This window comes from Boleophthalmus pectinirostris, unplaced genomic scaffold, assembly GCF_026225935.1.
Source record: "Boleophthalmus pectinirostris isolate CB_2022bp ecotype Guang Dong unplaced genomic scaffold, ASM2622593v1 HiC_scaffold_12, whole genome shotgun sequence".
Classification (NCBI taxonomy): Eukaryota; Metazoa; Chordata; class Actinopteri; order Gobiiformes; family Gobiidae; genus Boleophthalmus; species Boleophthalmus pectinirostris.
This window is the reverse complement of record NW_026571018.1, coordinates 35,504,758-35,524,098: the sequence shown is the minus strand read 5'-3', so window position 1 is coordinate 35,524,098 and position 19,341 is coordinate 35,504,758. Positions and strand designations below refer to the sequence as shown.

At 39.4% G+C, this 19,341-nt stretch overlaps 2 protein-coding genes across 4 annotated transcripts in view; one reads left to right on the top strand and one right to left on the bottom strand.

Moving 5' to 3' along the window:
* The first annotated feature begins 8,917 nt into the window (after positions 1 to 8,917).
* On the top strand, positions 8,918 to 12,881 carry LOC110153991 (N-acetylneuraminate 9-O-acetyltransferase-like). The gene is made up of 15 exons (XM_055148276.1): positions 8,918 to 8,926; positions 8,994 to 9,056; positions 9,232 to 9,273; positions 9,348 to 9,471; positions 9,767 to 9,969; positions 10,072 to 10,488; positions 10,560 to 10,649; positions 11,027 to 11,146; positions 11,211 to 11,367; positions 11,446 to 11,525; positions 11,895 to 11,996; positions 12,072 to 12,212; positions 12,294 to 12,371; positions 12,457 to 12,549; positions 12,615 to 12,881. Exons 2-15 carry the CDS (start codon positions 9,021 to 9,023, stop codon positions 12,879 to 12,881), a joined length of 1,950 nt encoding a protein of 649 aa, XP_055004251.1. The 5' UTR covers positions 8,918 to 8,926; positions 8,994 to 9,020.
* A 1,391-nt stretch (positions 12,882 to 14,272) lies between these two features.
* LOC110153992 (solute carrier family 22 member 4-like) overlaps positions 14,273 to 19,341 on the bottom strand; it is a 26,628-nt gene continuing 21,559 nt past the window's right edge. For all 3 annotated transcript variants that reach the window (XM_055148319.1, XM_020917925.2, XM_055148320.1), the window contains exon 12: positions 14,273 to 18,229. In XM_055148319.1, the coding sequence (XP_055004294.1) occupies positions 18,160 to 18,229 (70 nt within the window). In that variant the 3' untranslated portion in view covers positions 14,273 to 18,159. The remainder of the gene's footprint in view (positions 18,230 to 19,341) is intronic.

Genomic DNA, 19,341 nt, shown 5'->3' with positions numbered 1-19,341 from the left:
TTGCACAACAAAACAGCTATATTTCTGGGATACATCTAAAATAGAATAAATTACCTCAAAGTTTAAAAAACAGTGATGTCATTTGAACATTTCAATGAAGGTTTCCTTTAAATCTTGTTTGAATCCAGCAGTGATGATCCAGGACAGAAACCAATGTCCATCCATGTGTTCCTTTGCTCCATGCATCAGGACAGAAAACAAAAACAGACCAAATTCCATCTGCGCTGTGTTCTGGATGGTCACTTGTGAATCGCTCTTCTTGACACCAAACTGTTGTTGAAAAATGTTTTTATCTCTTGAAGATAAATAATGAATCCATTTGGGACGCCCGATGAGTTTTTGAAATATAGACCATAGTTTATTCTTGTTACAGCAGATATGGACAGGTTCTACACCTGCCCTGGCCAGAGCCCAACAGCCTCTCTTAACCAGGAGTATGTCTCTACCACATCTTGCCCCATTTCCCAAGTATCTCCCCCAATGTTACAAAGTACCAAGTTTATACAGCCTGAGATGACCAGAAGACATACACTTCAAAGTGAGAAGGTGACAACTCCTGCTGAGGTGTGGCCAGATGGGCTTGATCTGATTTGCTCCATATTCACTTGTATTTATCACTTCCTGATAAGATTAGCAAGCAAAAGGGAACAGAAGTGTTTACATTGAAGGGTCTTTCTAGCAAACCAAATGAGTTTTAGATACATGACCAAATGGGTTTCTAAAAGATGTAGTCAATCATAACCAATATTTTCCTGTGGGGTTCTGGTCTCAGGTAGAAAACACATTCGTATACACAAAAACAGAATGCACAGTCTAAATTTCTACCACAACTTTTTGATCAGGGCCAGGCTCAGATCACCGCACTGTCCTTACCAACGCTGCTGAAGCTGCTGTGTGGGGAAGCTGCTTTCACCTTTGCATATAGGGAGTCACAAGGGATTTTCCAAGTTCCTCCAAAAAGAACCTCTTCTAGTTCCTCCTCCATATGTCACTGATATTGTGGAATATCATGAGAGGCCAGTGGGAGGTTCTGCTCTTGCAGCTGTATGTGTCTGTTACTTTGTCAAGGTTGTCCACTCCTCCTTTGTTGTGGCATTGTAGTCAAGGATGATGGCTGATAATGATGGAGCTCCCAAGAGCTCACCTCTGCAGCCATATGTAATGTGTACATAAGGATGACAGTCTTGTTCTTCTTTTGCATCTATGAGACAACTGTGGTGTCCGGACTGAAAGACCTCTGTCCCCCTTAAGGCTTTGAGATTGCCCCATGCTCCTTCAAAAACCCAATAGGTGTCGATCTCTGGGAACGTGGAGCATGTGTAGGGTGACCAAACGTCTGTTTTTCCACGGACATGTCCATTTTTTCACGTCCTGTCCTGGCCGTCTGTTTTTTTTTAATAAAGTTTCTTTGGGCCATTAAATTGAGCGTCTCTCTTAGCTCTGTGACGCAGAAGGAGCGAGCAGTCATAAGCAGTCGGTCACTCTGTAACACGCTGAAGCGCAAATGTGCATTTAACAATGATTTGTACAAGAAATTCTCTGTTTTCCATCCTGGTCGGGACAAGTGGGAGGCCATGTGCACAGGTTGTGAGAGTAGCTCAATGTCGAGGCCCCACCTCCGGTAAGGTGTCCGGGTTTTCACAAATGGAAATATAGTCACCCTAAGCATGGGGGAATCTCAAAACAGTGAACTCTTGAACTCTGTCAACACTGTCCCATAAAAAAAAATAAAATAATCACACAAACATGGTCTGTATAGTTTCACAGTTTCAAGATTCCCTAAAACTTCCATTTTCCTTCATTTGACCCACACTGATAGAGCTAAAATCCATCTCAATAGATACAGGTCAAAATTGACCCAAACCAGCCTCAGTGTCCAAAAATTTGTAGGACCTTTACAAAAGTATAACATTTTAAAATATTTTCATTTTTGTGTATTTTGGCAAAATTTAAGAAAAGTCATTAAATTTCAGGATCAAAGAATGATGGTTAGTGTATTTTACTACTGTTGAATGTCAAAATGAGTCAAATTTGACCCAAACAGTATGTAAGGGTTCATGTAATGTCTGTGAGGTTTTTCTTCTGGAAGGTGTACATTTACAAAATTAAAAATGAACATAAAAAATCAGATGCGATGTTATGCAAGTCTCCTCTATCTGTCTGCCTTTGTGACCAGACAATAGAATCCACTTGATCCTGCTGCACCCGCCCACCTGCTGCACCCGCCCACCTGCTGCACCCGCCCACCTGCTGCACCTGCCCACCTGCATCGTTGACGTGTCTGAGAGGATGCTGGGTCATATACAGAGTTTGGGATTGGACAGTTTGTCACTGAATGGGGCTAAAGTCACATGTTTACTGACTGTGAGCCTTCTGTTCATGTGTCAGGCTTTCTTTGGTGAGTTGTGCCCCTGAGCGTCTCTGTTAAAACTACTACAGTATCAGATGTTTACTGTCTTAAAGGTGCACTCTGCAACTTTTTGTTTGGGGGGTGTGGATATGTCATTGCTCTGCCTGGAATCTTCCACAGTATGACATTAAACAGCTATGCCTTCCATTTATTCAGTTACAGGCGGGTTTAGCTCAAAAATACCTAGAAAAACTGACATTCTGAGTGTGAGCGGGGGTCGCCTCTCCATGGATATAACCTGTAATTTGGTCTGGTTTGATCTCCATATAGATAAGATAGAAAGGTTTAATGCCATACTGTGAAACATTCCAGACAAAGCAATAACATCTCCAAGGAGAAAAGCATTTGACAGACCCTCCACCAGAAAAGTGACCAACAAAGTTACTAATATAACAATAAAAGTACAAAAACATTCATAAAAAAACAAAAACAAAAAAAAAACATTAAAATGCTTTCTCTGTAGCTTTTTTTTTTTCTCTGAGTCTGCCCCAGGGCTGCCTCTTCAACAGTGTTGGGAAGGTGACTTTTAAAATGTATTCTCCTACATATTACAGATTACATACTCCAAAATGTAGTTTGTAATGTAATCCATTAAATTACTTAAAGTGAGTAACGTAATCTGAATACTTTGGATTACTTGATTTGCTGTAGAGAAGCAAAGACGAGGAAATCTTCACATAAGATGTTTTGTTTGTTAAAAGAAAATAAAAAAGTCCAGACTTTACTGAACCAAATAAAAAATATTATTGATAGAAGAGGAGGAGACACGGTCCATGCAGCAGGATTTAGTCCTGTTAAATCCTATTTTTGTCCTGGTTTAGATCTAGTTTAAATCTAGTTTAGACCTGGTTTTAGTCCTGGTTTAGATCTAGTTTAGACCTGGTTTTAGTCCTGGTTCAGATCTAGTTTAGACCTGGTTTTAGTCCTGGTTTAGATCTAGTTTAAATCTAGTTTAGACCTGGTTTTAGTCCTGGTTTAGATCTAGTTTAGACCTGGTTTTAGTCCTGGTTCAGATCTAGTTTAGACCTGGTTTTAGTCCTGGTTTAGATCTAGTTTAAATCTAGTTTAGACCTGGTTTTAGTCCTGGTTTAGATCTAGTTTAAATCTAGTTTAGACCTGGTTTTAGTCCTGGTTTAGATCTAGTTTAGACCTGGTTTTAGTCCTGGTTTAGATCTAGTTTAAATCTAGTTTAGACCTGGTTTTAGTCCTGGTTCAGATCTAGTTTAGACCTGGTTTTAGTCCTGGTTTAGATCTAGTTTAAATCTAGTTTAGACCTGGTTTTAGTCCTGGTTTAGATCTAGTTTAGACCTGGTTTTAATCCTGGTTTAGATCTAGTTTAGACCTGGTTTTAGTCCTGGTTTAGACCTGGTTTTAGTCCTGGTTTAGATCTAGTTTAAATCTAGTTTAGACCTGTTTTAGTCCTGGTTTAGATCTAGTTTAGACCTGGTTTTAATCCTGGTTTAGATCTAGTTTAGACCTGGTTTTAGTCCTGGTTTAGACCTGGTTTTAGTCCTGGTTTAGATCTAGTTTAAATCTAGTTTAGACCTGTTTTAGTCCTGGTTTAGACCTGGTTTTAGACCTGTTTTAGACCTGGTTTAGATCTAGTTTAGACCTGTTTTTAGTCATGGTTTAGTTGTGGTTTAGTCCTGGTTTAGACCTGGTTTAGTTTCGGCAATGAGTGGAATTACAGGAAAAAAAAAGAAAAAAAAAAAAAAAAAGGGGGGGGGGGGGGGGGATTTATTTCAACAAAGTAACTGTAATCCAATTACCACTCACTGAAACAGTAACTGTAACTGAATACAGTTCCTCATAATTTGTACTCTGATTACGTAACTCCGGTACATGTAATCTGTTACTCCCCGACACTGCTCTTAAAGCATTACGCTGTCATCATTATTAACTCACACTACTGGGTGTAGCGACAGTAGACACACATGGTATTTTGGTATTTCTTTTTGGTATTTTTGTGTCTGCGTCTCTTGTGTTCAGTCTAATTCTGAGCTTCTTGTTTGTGTCTCAGGCTCAGATTCTTGTGAGCGGCTGCACTCCACAGGTCACTTTGTTAAGAACGACGTGTGGGAGCCGGACGGTTGCACGATGCACCTGTACACCAAAATGTGAGTGTCTCTCTTTACCCCTAAACCCACGAAGACTCCACAGGTACTTTGAATTTGAATTTGAATTTATTTGTTTGGAGGATAAGCCCCTTGAGATGTGTCACCATCTCGTTTTCAAGGGGGTCCTCATCAATACAACAACAAAAGACAGATACAGTTGGGCAGACAGTAGGAGACAGAAACTCAAATAAGCATCAAAACAACTAAATCAACACAACCACAAACACACACACACACAGTCACACTCACTCACGCTTGACTGTTTCACATATAATAAAACAAATTTGAAAGAAAAAAATAAAAAATAATAATAATAATAATAACAACAACAACAACAACAACAACAACAACAACAACAATAATAATAATAATAATAATAATAATAAACTGAGTTCAAAGATAATCACAGGATACAACAAGATAAACAACAAAATTCAACAAAATAATCAAAAACAATGACATGAGTTATGTAAATGTTGAACCAGAGCATTTTTAAATACAGGGACAGAAGTTAAAGCACAAATCGATGAGGGAAGATTGTTCCAATCAGAAGGAGCTTTATATTTAAATTAGTATTTTCCAATTAGTTTTTTGACTCTTGGGACAACAAAAAATATCTGATCTGCGTGACGTAAACTATAAGAGGATCTGAATGGAATTAAATACTGTTTAAGATATTCAGGATAACTGAGATTAATACATTTAAAAATAAATAATAACCAGTGAAGTTGACGTCGGGAGGACAGATGAAGCCAGGACAGTTGGTGATACATTGTACAGTGGTGAGTTCTGAAGGGACAGCGGAGAATGAATCTGCACAGACTGTTAAAGATAACGTTTAGTGGTTGGAGAATATAAGTTGTAGCATTTTGATAAATGATATCGCAGAATCTAAAATGGGAAGAATTAGTTGTGAAATGATCTTTTTCCATACTTCCATAGCCAAGAGAGTGTGCTAATAGAGAGAGGTAATGTGGGCCTTTTATGAAAACACACTCTGAAGCATGATATATTGTTATCAAGATATACTGTGATAAATGATCATATTTATTCTACTTTATGCCACTTTATGACACAATAACAATAATGCAGGACAAGGCAACATTCTACAGCTCAAATCATATTGTATTACAACAAAAATGCCCCCAAATCTCAAAGAAAATAGGGAGTAGGGAGTATTATCTGTGACATAAATGTGAGTTGCTGTACAGTTGTAGGGAGTATTATCTGTGACATAAGGGTGAGTTGTTGTACAGTTGTAGGGATTATTATTTGTTACATAAGGGTGAGTTGGTGTACAGTTGTAGGGAGTATTATCTGTTACATAAGGGTGAGTTGTTGTACAGTTGTAGGGAGTATTATCTGTGACATAAGGGTGAGTTGTTGTACAGTTGTAGGGATTATTATTTGTTACATAAGGGTGAGTTGGTGTACAGTTGTAGGGATTATTATCTGTTACATAAGGGTGAGTTGGTGTACAGTTGTAGGGATTATTATCTGTTACATAAGGGTGAGTTGGTGTACAGTTGTAGGGAGTATTATCTGTGACATAAGGGTGAGCTGGTGTACAGTTGTAGGGATTATTATCTGTTACATAAGGGTGAGTTGTTGTACAGTTGTAGGGAGTATTATCTGTTACATAAGGGTGAGTTGTTGTACAGTTGTAGGGATTATTATCTGTTACATAAGGGTGAGTTGTTGTACAGTTGTAGGGAGTTATTATCTGTCACATAAGGGTGAGTTGTTGTACAGTTGTAGGGAGTTATTATCTGTTACATAAGGGTGAGTTGGTTGTACAGTTGTAGGGATTATTATCTGTTACATAAGGGTGAGTTGTTGTACAGTTGTAGGGAGTATTATCTGTTACATAAGGGTGAGTTGTTGTACAGTTGTAGGGAGTATTATCTGTTACATAAGGGTGCGTTGTTGTACAGTTGTAGGGAGTATTATCTGTGACATTGTCCTGTCCAGATGTGTATAGATACAACATATTTGCTTTTCATATTGAGATCTGATGTGTTTTCAAAATGTTCTTTTAATTTTTTGGGAGCAGTGTACATATCGGAAAGACAGAAATGCATTATGGGGGTGGGGCAGATGGTCAGATTCCAGTAAAGATGACATATGATTGAATGAAAAATGACCTAGAAGTGATGTGGCTCCAAGCACAGATGCCTTATCTAAAACCAATAGGGATCAGATGCTGCTAGGCCGCCTGAAGCAAAAGCAGAGTATCTGGACTCAGTATGTGATATGTTAGGAAATGACTTATGAAGAGCATTTTTTAGCTGACCCTTAATTAGAATTGAACTTGATTGGAAAAGCTAAACTGGCTTATGGCTTTACTCAAATGATTCACAATCCAACTATAATTATGAAAAGAAAACAATGAAATCCACCTGTGCCTCTGTTCAGACACATGTTTGTATCAAATCACACGTACAAAGTAAAACAAGTTTTTAAAAATGTGCTAAAACCACTGGAAAACTGTAGTCATGGAAATTGTGTTTGGCGTAGACGGCTGTATGAATATGCAGATTGCTGCAGTTAAATGTGTGCAGTTAAACAGTCTCCTGTGGGGACAAATATGGTCGTTTACAGCACAGGAATACCATATTTCACATCAGAGTTACCTCATTTTAGCCCTGTGTGTGGAGATCTAACCCTAACCCTGGGTGCAACATTGTCAAGTCTTTGATTAAAGAATGCAGGTCCAACTTGAAAAAAACAGGAAAACAGACTCAAGGCTCAACTCAGCTTGAAGACTTTTATTGAAACTGTTCAGTTCCTTCAGTAGTAGTAGTATTTGTAGTAATAGCTGCAGCAGTAGCAGGTCGAAAACCTTTAAAGTAAACAAATATGCGTGATAATGAAATTAAATTTACTTTTTCATCAAATCATTTAATCTATTTGTATTTTAATTAATATACTTAAATTATGATATTTCTTAATATACCTTTTACACATTAACTTAAATAGCTGCAATTTTAACCAATGTATCATTTTACTAATTATTTTTTAAATCTTAAATATCATTTATTTTTTATAAATTTTTAAATGACTAGTTATATGAAATTTATTTAATATTTTATTATTTTAAGCAAAATTTTTTATGAATTAATACATTGCATACAATTTTAATTGCTAAATAATGTGTGTGTGTGTGTGTGTGTGTGTACATATATATATAATTAGTGCTACTTAATTTGTTTTACTTTAAGTTAGTACAATTTACACCATTTACCTTAAATCAGAATTATATTTAAACAATCAAATGCCAATTATCAATCAAATGATTTAATTATTCAATTTAGCTTTATTTAACATTTTAAGAACTTAAATTTAATTTATTTACTAATCTACTTTTTAACTTAAATTGGGGCATTTGCATTTAAATCTAACTAAGGCTTCTCATTGCACTTACTTAAATTAAACAGATTATTCATTTTACATATAAATTAAGACAGATAAATTTTAAACACAATTTTACTGTTTTAACTATATTTAAAATCAAATTTTGCAGGTAAATTTCCTCACTGGTGTCTCTTTGTTTTCCTTCACATTCCTGGTTTGGTTTGTTTTGCCTGTCTGTTCACCTGGGCCTAATGAAATGAGTTCAGAGACACAACAGCTAACGTGTTTTCTGCTGCCATCTACTGACCAGACTAAGAATAACCTAACAAACTAATAAAAAGAGGAGGAGAGAAGAGGTGAATGAGCTCAGGAGTGGAGGTAAAGACTAGGAGCAGAGGGGCTGGGCTTTTTGACTTGACAAACATGCCGGGTACATTGTAAAAGTCAATATTAAAAATCAAGCATCAAAAATAGCCTTGCTATTCATCTTGTCTTCTTAATAAAGTTATAAACCATCTTACATATTGTCTCATATTACAAAGCCAGGACACATATTTTAGGAGCTGCCTGTGAGAAATGTCAGGGGCCAGTGTGACTCCTTAAAGTTTAAATCCGGACATAGTGTTAGTGTTTTGCTTCTCTGAGCTTTGGATTTACACTATTCCAACACTGACCCATTTGGTAGAAGTTTCAAGGATAACATTTCTGCAGTAATAGACTAAAGCAATAATGAGTAAAATAAGACCCAGTCAAAGCTTTTCTAAACCAAAGTGTCTTGAGCAGCTTCATAAAAGCATTCTTCTGTGCCCTCACAGGGAGAGCAGGTCCTGCCTCGCCGGAAAGTACATTGTGTTTGTTGGAGACTCACGAATCAGACATCTGTTTAATGTGTTTGTCAGTTTTATTGCTGATTTACGGATCCGTGAGAAGGTAAGAGGCAGGAGAGTGATGCACCATCTTCACAATCATTTTAAAGTGATTTTTGAAAGTGTTTTTTTCTTAGCTTCAATCAGATATCCTTATAAAATATCAAAACACAACTCTGGTGAGTTAATTTGGGTGTATTTTGTGCTGCGAAATAGAATGAATTAAAACATGTATTTGTTTGACAGAAGTTACTGTGGAACCCTCTGACAAATATGACTATGAGAGAGCGTCTAGTCGCACTCTCCCAGGTGAGTTCAGAATTTTAAACACTGTCCATGAACCCACTCTAACCCTTTAACCCCCAATCACCAACACGAACCCTTTAACCCCCAACTCAAACCTCCAATCACCAACACTAACCACCCAGTTGTAACCTTTAACCTAACCACCTAACCTCTCAGTCTGTGATTATTGTTGTTGCAGGCTCCAGTGAAGCCTGATGCTCTTATCATTGGGGCCGCCACAGTAAGTCAGACAAACTGTTGCTTAGAATAAAACCAAAACCAGTGTCTCTGAAGCTCCTGTGTGTATTTCACCAGTGGCCAATCTTGAGTAACCGGGCCAGTCCAAAGGCGCTGTACATGTACAAAGTGAACTTGACATCTATGGCTCCAGCGCTGGAGAGGATGGCTCAGTATGGTGACGTGTACTGGCACATGCAAGGTCAGTGCACAGTCATGTGGTTTAACACAGACGAGTTCATCTGGTGATGATAAAACAGAAAAAAACTATGAGACAGTCAAACAGACAAACAAACAGACCAATATTCACAGGAAACAGGCAAATGGTTCACTTCTCCAGAGCACCCTCTCTCATTAACTTAGCTTAACTTAACTTAACCCTCCTTCTGCAGGAAATCCCAGTGTTATGCTGCTCTTGCCTCGTCTCTAAGCAGAGCCATCTAGAGGTAGAGGTAGAGGAATTTTGATTTCAATGAAGGTCTTAAATGTTTCTGCAGAGCCAATGAACTGGACAAATTTAGACCAGAGAAGGAAGGTGATCACAAACGAGCAGATTGACCTGTATAATGATGCAGCTGCAGAAGCCATCGGCATTGGAACCTCCCGCATCAAGCCCTTTGTAGTATCCCGTCTGGCAGGTCTGCAAAAGCTGCACCAGGTGTGGGATGGACTGCACATGCCCGGCAGCAGTTTGAAAGTGGTGAGCACAGAGCTACGAACCCTGACTGACCCATACACATGTGACCCATATATGACCCCTACACATGTGAGGACTGTCACAAGTTTGCTTGTGTCTTGACAGGCAGCTATGGCCTTTATGAACAGTCTGTGTAACAAAGTGATTCGGCCCAACGGCGCGTGCTGCCAGGACACTCCCCCAGTCACCCTTCTCCAGAAGATGGTGCTCTGTGTCTTTTCAGGAACAACTGTACTGTTTGTGGTACTTTACGTCAGAGGGAGACGACCCCATCAAAAACCTGTGACCACAGACGAGGAGAGTTTAGAGCAGGAGAAGTCAGCTACAGCTGCTGGGCCTTTAAGGGCCGAGGCAGCGTGTGGCGCCCTGTGTAAAATGGGGCTCATCATGGCCTATTTCTACCTGTGTGACAAAGCAGATGTGTTTATGAAAGCACAGAAACAATACAGCCACTCTGCCTTCTTCATCCCTCTCATCTCTTTGTTTGTACTTGGACTCATGTTCTGCAAGAGCACCAAAGACGTGAGGGCATGTTTGTCTAGATTCTTCTCCTGGTTCCTCAGCACACACTGAACATATACCTTGTGTTCCAGAGCCGTGTGCTCAACAGGGAGCAGACAGATGAGTGGAAGGGCTGGATGCAGTTGGTCATTCTCATCTATCATGTTTCAGGAGCTAGTGCTGTGAGTTCTGGGTAGTACTTGTTAATTGTAAACTGTTTTTACTTACTTAGACTTCTACAAAAAAGATGTAACTATAGCTATTTTTAACCTTAAACCTTTAAGAATTTCTTTGTAGTCAATATTTACACATCACAGCACTTAAAACTCTTTCAGAGTGTAACCTTTTTAAGTGCCTTTCACAACAGATAAAGTTTCCATTCTCTTCAATATAAAAGTGTACACTTGACACACTAGAGACCTGGGTTCCAGACCAGCTTGATATATGGCACACTGAAATCAGCACTGCCCACAGTCACAGCCATTGCACGGTTTCTAGTTATTATTATTATTACTTTTAGACTCACAACTGTTCATTTAATTTCTTTCTGTTTTTTTAGTTTGTCCCAGTCTACATGCATGTGCGAGTGATAGTGGCAGCCTATCTCTTTCTAACAGGTTATGGACACTTCTCATTCTTCTGGCTCAAAGGGGACTTTGGATTGCCCAGACTGTGCCAGGTAAAGACTGCAGACTCTGTGGTTTTGCTCCAGATGCAGGTATGTGACTGTGTTTGTGTTACAGGTGCTCTTCAGGCTTAACTTCCTGGTGCTGGTGTTGTGTGCGGTGATGGACAAGCCCTACCAGTTTTATTACTTTGTTCCTCTGGTCTCATTCTGGTTTGTGATCATTTACAGCACATTGGCCTTGAGGCCACAGATTGTGCAGAAAAAAGCCAACTGTAAATACCTCAAAACCACTGAGTGTTTCAACAGCCAGTGGTCTGTGTAGAAACATGACGTTGTGTTTGTTTCAACAGGCAGTCGTCTGTGGCACCTGGGAATGCTGCTTAAGTTGCTGGGGCTCCTGTTGCTCATTTATCTCTTTGCATATTCACAGGTAACACACCCCTGTGTAAATTAGTTTATAACAGGAAAAAGAAATCCAGTCTGACCCAAACCTGCGCACTCTTAGAACCAAAGTTTTATTGGTAGAATAGGTGCTCCTCGGGCTTCATGTGTTCACAGTTTAGATTTCTAGCTGCAGTCTGTGTCCTCACTTCCATCCACATCTCTCTCGACTCCTCCCCTGCTCTTCTCTTTCTTTACTCTCCGTGCATCACCCACATAATCTCCTTCAGCCCTTTGGTCACATATGGACTTGGAGGTTAAACAATGTGAGCAGCGGTGGAAGAACACACATACTCAGCACCTCCACATTGTAAAGCCTGTGTTACACGTGTCAGATTGCTTTTGTTCACCCCTGCAGAGGTTGTTTGAAAGATGTTTCACAGCGTGGCCAATATCTGGGTTGTTTGAACTCCATGGGAACATTCATGAGTGGTGGTTCCGCTGGAAATTGGATTGTTTTGTAAGTCCCATCAATGATCTGCTGGCTCCTGCTCGATCACAGTAGACGTGTTACGAGTTCTGATTTGCTGTGCAGGTTGTGGTGCAGGGGATGCTGTTTGCTTTCCTTTACCTGGTCCTTCAGAAGAACCAGATGCTGTCAGAGAGCAGAGGACAGACTTTGTTCTCAGCCAAAGTATCCATCCCCCTCCTGCTCCTGTCTGTACTCTGTTTTACTGTAAGTGCACTCTGATATTTGACTGTTTAGTTTATTTCATATTCAGACCTGAGGAGTAAGCTGCTTTCTCCTTCACTTTAGACATACTCAGTGTGGGCCAGCAACTGCACAGACAAAGCCCAGTGCAATAAGACACACACATACATCTCTGTGGTCCCGGTAATGTTGGAATGCATGGACTATAGATTAGATTGCAGATGAAAGATGATCTAATTGTTACTGTAATGCTTGTGTGTCTTCTCAGATTCTGGCCTTCATTCTTATCAGAAATATTCCAGGCTGTGTCCGCTCCATGTATAGTCCATTCTTTGCATGGTTTGGAAAATTCTCCTTAGAGGTAAGATCCAAGTTTCTTATTTAGATTTTATAAAATGCATCCCTTAAATGCTGCTTTGTGTCCAGCTATTTATCTGCCAGTACCACATCTGGCTGGCAGCAGACACAAAAATGATCTTAGTGCTCATCCCTGGGAACCACACAGTCAACATCCTGGTCAGCAGCTTTATATTTGTGTGTGTGGCTCATGAGATCTCGCTCATCACCAGCGTCCTGGCCCAGCTGATCATTCCGAAAGACACTGTGGCTCTGCTGAAGACACTGAGAGCTGTGGCACTGCTCACTCTGCTGCTGACGGCAGCCTGTTTTGCCCGGCCTGAGAAATACATTTAAAAACTGTGAAATAATATATATTAAATACACTTCTCTGCAAACCTTTGTCCTGTCCTTTAGACTCAACTGTGAGATGTGCAAATTGATAAGATAATCAGTGGTCTAAAAAGCTGTAGTTAGGACAGTAGAGAGCACAGCATCAAAACCACACTGTCATACAGGGAGCTCAAAATTATAGTTGTTTTTTTTTGGCCAAAATTATCATACACCAAAATCAACACCAAAATCTAGACAATAACGTGCTAAAATGGTTAGCACTTATAAATGGCTAAAAAACTGTTTCACGTATGATGTGACAATGTGAGATTTGAACAATGTGAGATGACACATGGGACACACAACACCATGTGAGATTTGACACAATGGGACACACAACCCCATCAGCTGCCTTTGATCAGCCACCTGTACACACTGTACACACAGGGAGAGCACACAACGTGCCCAGGCTCATATGCACAACAGCTTGTGTCTAACAGTAGTAAACCTCACATCAAGGGCTGCACAGGACTTGACCACTGACACTGACCCATGTGACACTTGCTGCCTTATTTGTCTCTCTCGGTTTTGTCCTGGAGTTGTTGAGTTGCTCCTCTGTTCTGTGTGGCACTCAGATTCTTCCACAAGCTCCAGAACATCCAACTTGACCTGCTTTGGTAACATCTGTTCTCGTCTTCAGATTCAGATTCATTGCAGAAAAGGTCACGACACTTGTTCAACTATAAGAGACATGAGTGTTTTGCCCATCTAAGATGCTGAGAGTTGTGTGGCTCATTGAGTTTTTAAATGTTTCATTCATACATTTTTAAAGTCTACACAAATTACATAGACTAAAGTATGATCCATGAATATAAAGATTTACACTTCCCAACACACTTTAGCATGTGAGGGGATGAAAGATCAGGCAGTGTTAAGCAGTTTAAGTAAGGTTAAGTATGTGTAAAGTATACTCGTACATATACTAATACAGCAGTGATCAGAGAGGACGGGGTAGTGCTTAGGAGCTCAGTGTAACTGCACAGACGGACTGGGTGAGTGTTGTTCCCATGTGTCCACTGTGCTCTTCAGGTTATGGCAGCAGATTCAAGAGCAAGAGCATGAAGAAACTGCTGTTACTTCTAAGAAGTGCAGATGGGACAGATCACGTGAGGCTGCGATGAAAAGGGTGGAGTATCTGCAGGGAAAGGACAAACTTTTCCTATTGAATCTACACGATCCACGTAGATCACCTGTTCTGGCTTCTAAACAGTGAATTTTGCCGAAAGGTGAGAGATTTTCATGCCTGTAACGCTTTATGTTCACTGTACTGAATATGTGCAGAGAAGCGACAGACCGTCAGACGTCATTTTGAAGAAATGCATTTGTGAGATATAAAAAAACAACAACAAAAACAATTTGTTTAATATAATGAAATAAATTTTAATAAACAAAACAAACTGTCCCAAAGCTCAGCCACCACCCCATGTAAACTTTGTTCAGACTCCAGAGGAGTAAGTGATGGATGGTTTGCTCAGATATGTCACCATAGACTGTATATAGAGATGGACATAGCTCACGCGCTAGCTACCATGCCCCAAACAGGAAGTGAGCATGGGGGCGCTTCCAGCTCCTACTGACCCTGGCTCCAACTGACATTGGAATATTGTCTCTGTGTGTAACTGCTGTAGTGAGCCTTGTCATTTTAGTCTTAAAATGTGCGTATTAACACTGCATCCTGGTGTTTTTATTTTGCTGTTTTGTCCGTTAATAAAGTCCTATTCCTAATACGGAGCCAAATTCTCCACTATAACCGCTAGGATCACGAGCTTCATTTGAGAAGAGCCAAACATTGAGGGTGACGTCACACTCGCTTAGTCCACTTCTTTATACAGTTTATGTGTGTCACCCAGGAGCCAAGAAAAAACTAAAAAGACCTGAGTATATGCCTCCTCTAGGACATTTGTAAACTTTTTCCTGAGGACATTTTATGCATACATTTTTGTGCGTACATTTTATGCATACATTTTTGTGCATACATTTTATGCATACATTTTATGCATACATTTTTGTGCGTACATTTTATGTATACATTTTTGTGTGTACATATTTTGTAAGTAAAGTCTTTATTTATATAGCGCTTTCACAGACATTTTCTGTCCCCAAAGACGCTTTACACAGCATTATTCAGCATTATTCATTCAGCATTCATTCATACAGCATTATTCATTCACTCTATACCCTGGTGATGGTAAACTACTGCTGTAGCCACAGCTTCCCTGGGGCACACTGACAGAAGCGCAGCTGCCATGCCACTCGGCGCCATCGGTCCCTCCGACCACCACCATCACTCACACACACACCACTTTCATAACAGGCAATGTGGGTGAAGTGTCTTGCCTAAGGACACAATGATTGAATTGATTGTATTTAACTGACCATGTCTATCAACTGTTTTATAGAGACCTATGTAGCATGTTTTGGGTTTTGTGCGTACATTTTTTGTGTGTATTAAAGCAGTGGTCCTCAACCTGGAGGTTTGGATCTACATGGGGCTCTCAAGAAAAAAGCTTTGTATAGGGTTTTTGCGCTGAGTATATTACAGTAACAGATCATCAAGAAAGTAAAAGTAATAGCTAGGAAAGTAGATGCTTAAATGATCCATATTGCAGAGTTCCAGCATGATGGAGGCAATGGGCCGAGCTTAGTGGCAGGTGTAATCCTTCAGCACATACAGTCAAGCCCAAAATGATTCATACCCCTGACAAATTTTGACTTCAAGTTATTATTCAACCAGCAAGTTTTTTCTTGATTGGAACTGACACAGGCATCTCCCAGAAGATAATAAGACAATGTACAAGAGGCATTATTGTGGAAAAAAAAATATTTCTCGACTTTTATTTACATTTGAACAAAAAGTGGCATGTCCAGAATTATTCATACCCTTTGTAAACTGTCAGAGTCTATGGAAAAATGCAAAGTTCTATACCATTCCAAACAGCACAAGCTGTTCTAAAACTTCCTGATTACCCTGATTCATTGGGAAGAGCTGTTTTAAGCAACCGAACAGGTGAAAAACAGCAGTTCTTTGCAGTTGGTTTGTGAACAGTCATGGCTAAGACAAAGGAGCTCTGGCTATAAGGCCATATCTAAACATTTTCAAGTTTCAGTGGCGATAGTGCAAAGAATTATTTTTAAAAATACAAGACATTCCACACTGTGGAAAATCTCACAAGATGTGGTCGGAAGCCAAACGTGACACCTGTGATCTGTGCTGGTCAGGGGGATAGTTAGAGGTCACAGATCACCACCAAGGCCATCCAGGTGAATCTGGGCTCTGCTGGTGGCAATATCTCAAGCCAGATAATCCAACAGACACTACATACTACTGGGTTCCACAGACATAGACCATGGAGGATGCCACTTCTCCAGATAAGGCACACAAAAGCCTGTTTAGTCTTTGCAAATGCTCATCTGGGCAAAGAAGAAGACTTCTGGTCTTTTGTTTTATGGTCAGACGAAACAAAAATGGTATTATTTGGCCACAATGATGTATTGATGATTTGGTGTAAAAAAGGAGAAGCCTTCAAAACTAAGAACACCGTCCCCACTGTCAAACATGATGGTGGGAAACGAATGCTTTGGAGATGCTTTTTCAGCCAATGGGAGTCTAATCACAGTAAACAGCACCATGAACAAAGAGCAATAGATCAAAATTCTCAACAACAACATCAAGCAGCCTGCAGAGGAACTTGGACTTGGACTTGAACCAGTGGACATTTCAGCACGACAATGAGCTAAAGCACACTGCAAAAGTGGTGAAGAAATGGTTATTAGACATCAACATTACTATTTTGCAGTGGCCCAGCCAGAGTCCTGACTTGAATCCAACTGAGAATCTGTTGAGGGACTTAAAGATCAAGGTGATGACAAGGAGACCCTCCAATCTGAAAGCACTGGAGCTCACCGCTAAAGATGACTGGGCAAAATATCAGTGGAGACATTCAAAAAACTGGTCAGCAATTATAGGAAGCATTGGATTACTGTAATAGCCAATAAAGGCTTTTCTATTGATTATTGAGAAGGGTATGAATAATTCTGGACATGCCACTTTTCGTTCAAATGTAAATAAAAGCTGAGAAATTACTTTTTTCCACAATAATACCTCTTGTACATTGTCTTATTATCTTCTGGGAGACGTCTGTGTCATTTCCAATCAAGAAAAAAACTTGCTGGTTGAATAAAAGTAACTTTTAAGTCAGAATTTGTCAGGGGTATGAATAATTTTGGGCTACAGCCAATGCATGTGCTGCCTGCTGATGATGCACAGTGATATTGACCCAGAACGAGAGCGAACTAGAGTAAAGCCAGAGTGAGCCCTAAAGATTAAAAAGACTTTTTAAAAGACAACCAATTTGAATTAAATTGTTATCTGAAAATAATAATTGCCACAAAATGAGACGTCTGTCAACCAAATCCAAGCTTTTACATTCCAAGATTTTTTTTTTTTTTTTTTTTTGCAGTAGACTGAACACTCAAGTTCAACTCACACAGGTTTCACACACACTCACACACAAGCTTGCAGTGCCTTATCCAAAGTTATGTCTATCACAATTCATTATAAAGTCTTTACATAACCTTGGCGACGAATTGTTACTATTTATAATTTTGGCATTTTCCGTTATTATTATTTTAATTGTTTTTTTTGTTTTTTTTTGTCTTGATCTGATTGTCTCTCCTTTAAAGTGACCAAAATCTGGCCCAATTTCCTCAATGAAAGATTCAAATTGTCATGTCATGAAATGGATGTTCTGTCTGCTGTACTTTTAGGCCGCACAAGGACCTTAGAACAAAATGAAAGCAGCGTTATGTCATTTTCACATTTAAGTACCAACAGGCCTAATACATAGGGCAAAACGTATAATCTACGTAGACAGTGTTAGTGATCTCTTTTGACAATGTAGCTCATAAACTTTGCCAGCGTAACCGTTACTGTAACTGTAAAGTCAAATACGTCACTTGGGTTGTGGCCACTCCTCCTTGTCAAAGCCTGATCTCGTCGGGCTGGGTAGTGCTTGGATGGGAGACCACTGGGAATTCCAGAAGCCGATGTGGGGCGCAAGTGGCGAAAACTGTCAATGTGTCCTTAGGCAAGACACTTCACCCACATTGTCTAGTGTGAAAGAGGTGTGCGTGTGAGTGTTGGAGAGTGTGGAGTGAATGAATAATGCACCAAACTTAAAACGACTTTGAGTGTCCAGAAAAGTGCTGTATAAGACTAATGCATTATTATTATTATTATTATTTACAAGGGATCTTCAGCTGGTACCATAGTCCTAATGGGTTCCTTCTTTCTTTGGCAGGGGCAATGTATCCTGTAACATAAAAAAATAAAAATAAATAAATAATGGTCCATTGACTTCCAGTTCAAAACTGCAGAACTGATTTTATGTAAGAGACCCCGCCCCTTAGTGGGATTTATTTTCATCTTTATCCAGTATCCCCAGGTTTGACTACCCCAAATTTAAGACTTTTTTATGACCTTTTTAAGAGCACTTAAATGAAAATTAAGACCAACATCGCACCCAATTCTAATAATGACCATTACTCACTGCTTTAAATAACAAAAAAAACTTATATTATAAAATCTCATTCAGAACTCATTTACAGTAGTATGTATTGCTTGTAAAATGGCCAAAAAAATTATTTGTAACATTCTAACAGGACAAACTAAGTATTGTTTGCGTATACTCCAAATTAGACGCTCATTCACGTTACATGATTTCACGTTGTTGTTTTTTTTTTTTACTCTCTCCATTTAACATTGCACTGCAGCCCGGTTGAATAAACAAAACAAAAAACCCAAAACAAAACAAAAAAAGACTTGGACAACATAATTTAAGAGATTTAAGGCCTTAAATATGAAATTAAGACCTTTTTAAGACTTTTAAGACCCTGCAGCTACCCTGTTATCTGTGTTTTGTCAAATGGTTTCTTTTTTTTTTACTTCTTTCTTTTTTTTAGATTTGCATATAACCCAGAGTCGAGCTTTATCAAAAGTTGTATGAGAAGGATCTCACTCGGTGGCAATATCTTTCCAAAGTTAAAGTTCCATCTATCAAAGCCAATGTAGACTTGCTTATTGGAAGTAATGCTCCTAAACCATTAGAACCCTTGGAGGTGATTCTAAGTCAACAGGTTGGACCCTATGCCATTAAGACTGCTCTGGGGTGGGTAGTAAATGGCTCATCAGTAAATATTAAAACCAAGTAACTGCCCCTTAGAGTTTTATATTGATTATGTTGTTGGAAATGAAATAATTTGTAAAGCCTGTCTCCTTGTTTGTATGTGGTATAATTGTTTCTTGTGGGTTAAGACCAATTATAGGGGCCGGAGTGTCGGAGCCATGCGTCTTGTGTGTGCGTCACCTGTAGAGGGCGCTGTGTGGTGGGCTACATTAGGGAGAACCCCTCCTGTGCTCCACAGG

Coding starts and splice junctions, on each gene's coding strand:
- LOC110153991 (XM_055148276.1), top strand. CDS start 9,021: ATGACTATGAGAGAGCGTCTAGTCGCACTCTCCCAG. Junction 9,970..10,071: donor CCGGCAGCAGTTTGAAAGTG/GTGAGCACAGAG, acceptor GTGTCTTGACAG/GCAGCTATGGCCTTTATGAA. Junction 10,489..10,559: donor TCTGCAAGAGCACCAAAGAC/GTGAGGGCATGT, acceptor CTTGTGTTCCAG/AGCCGTGTGCTCAACAGGGA.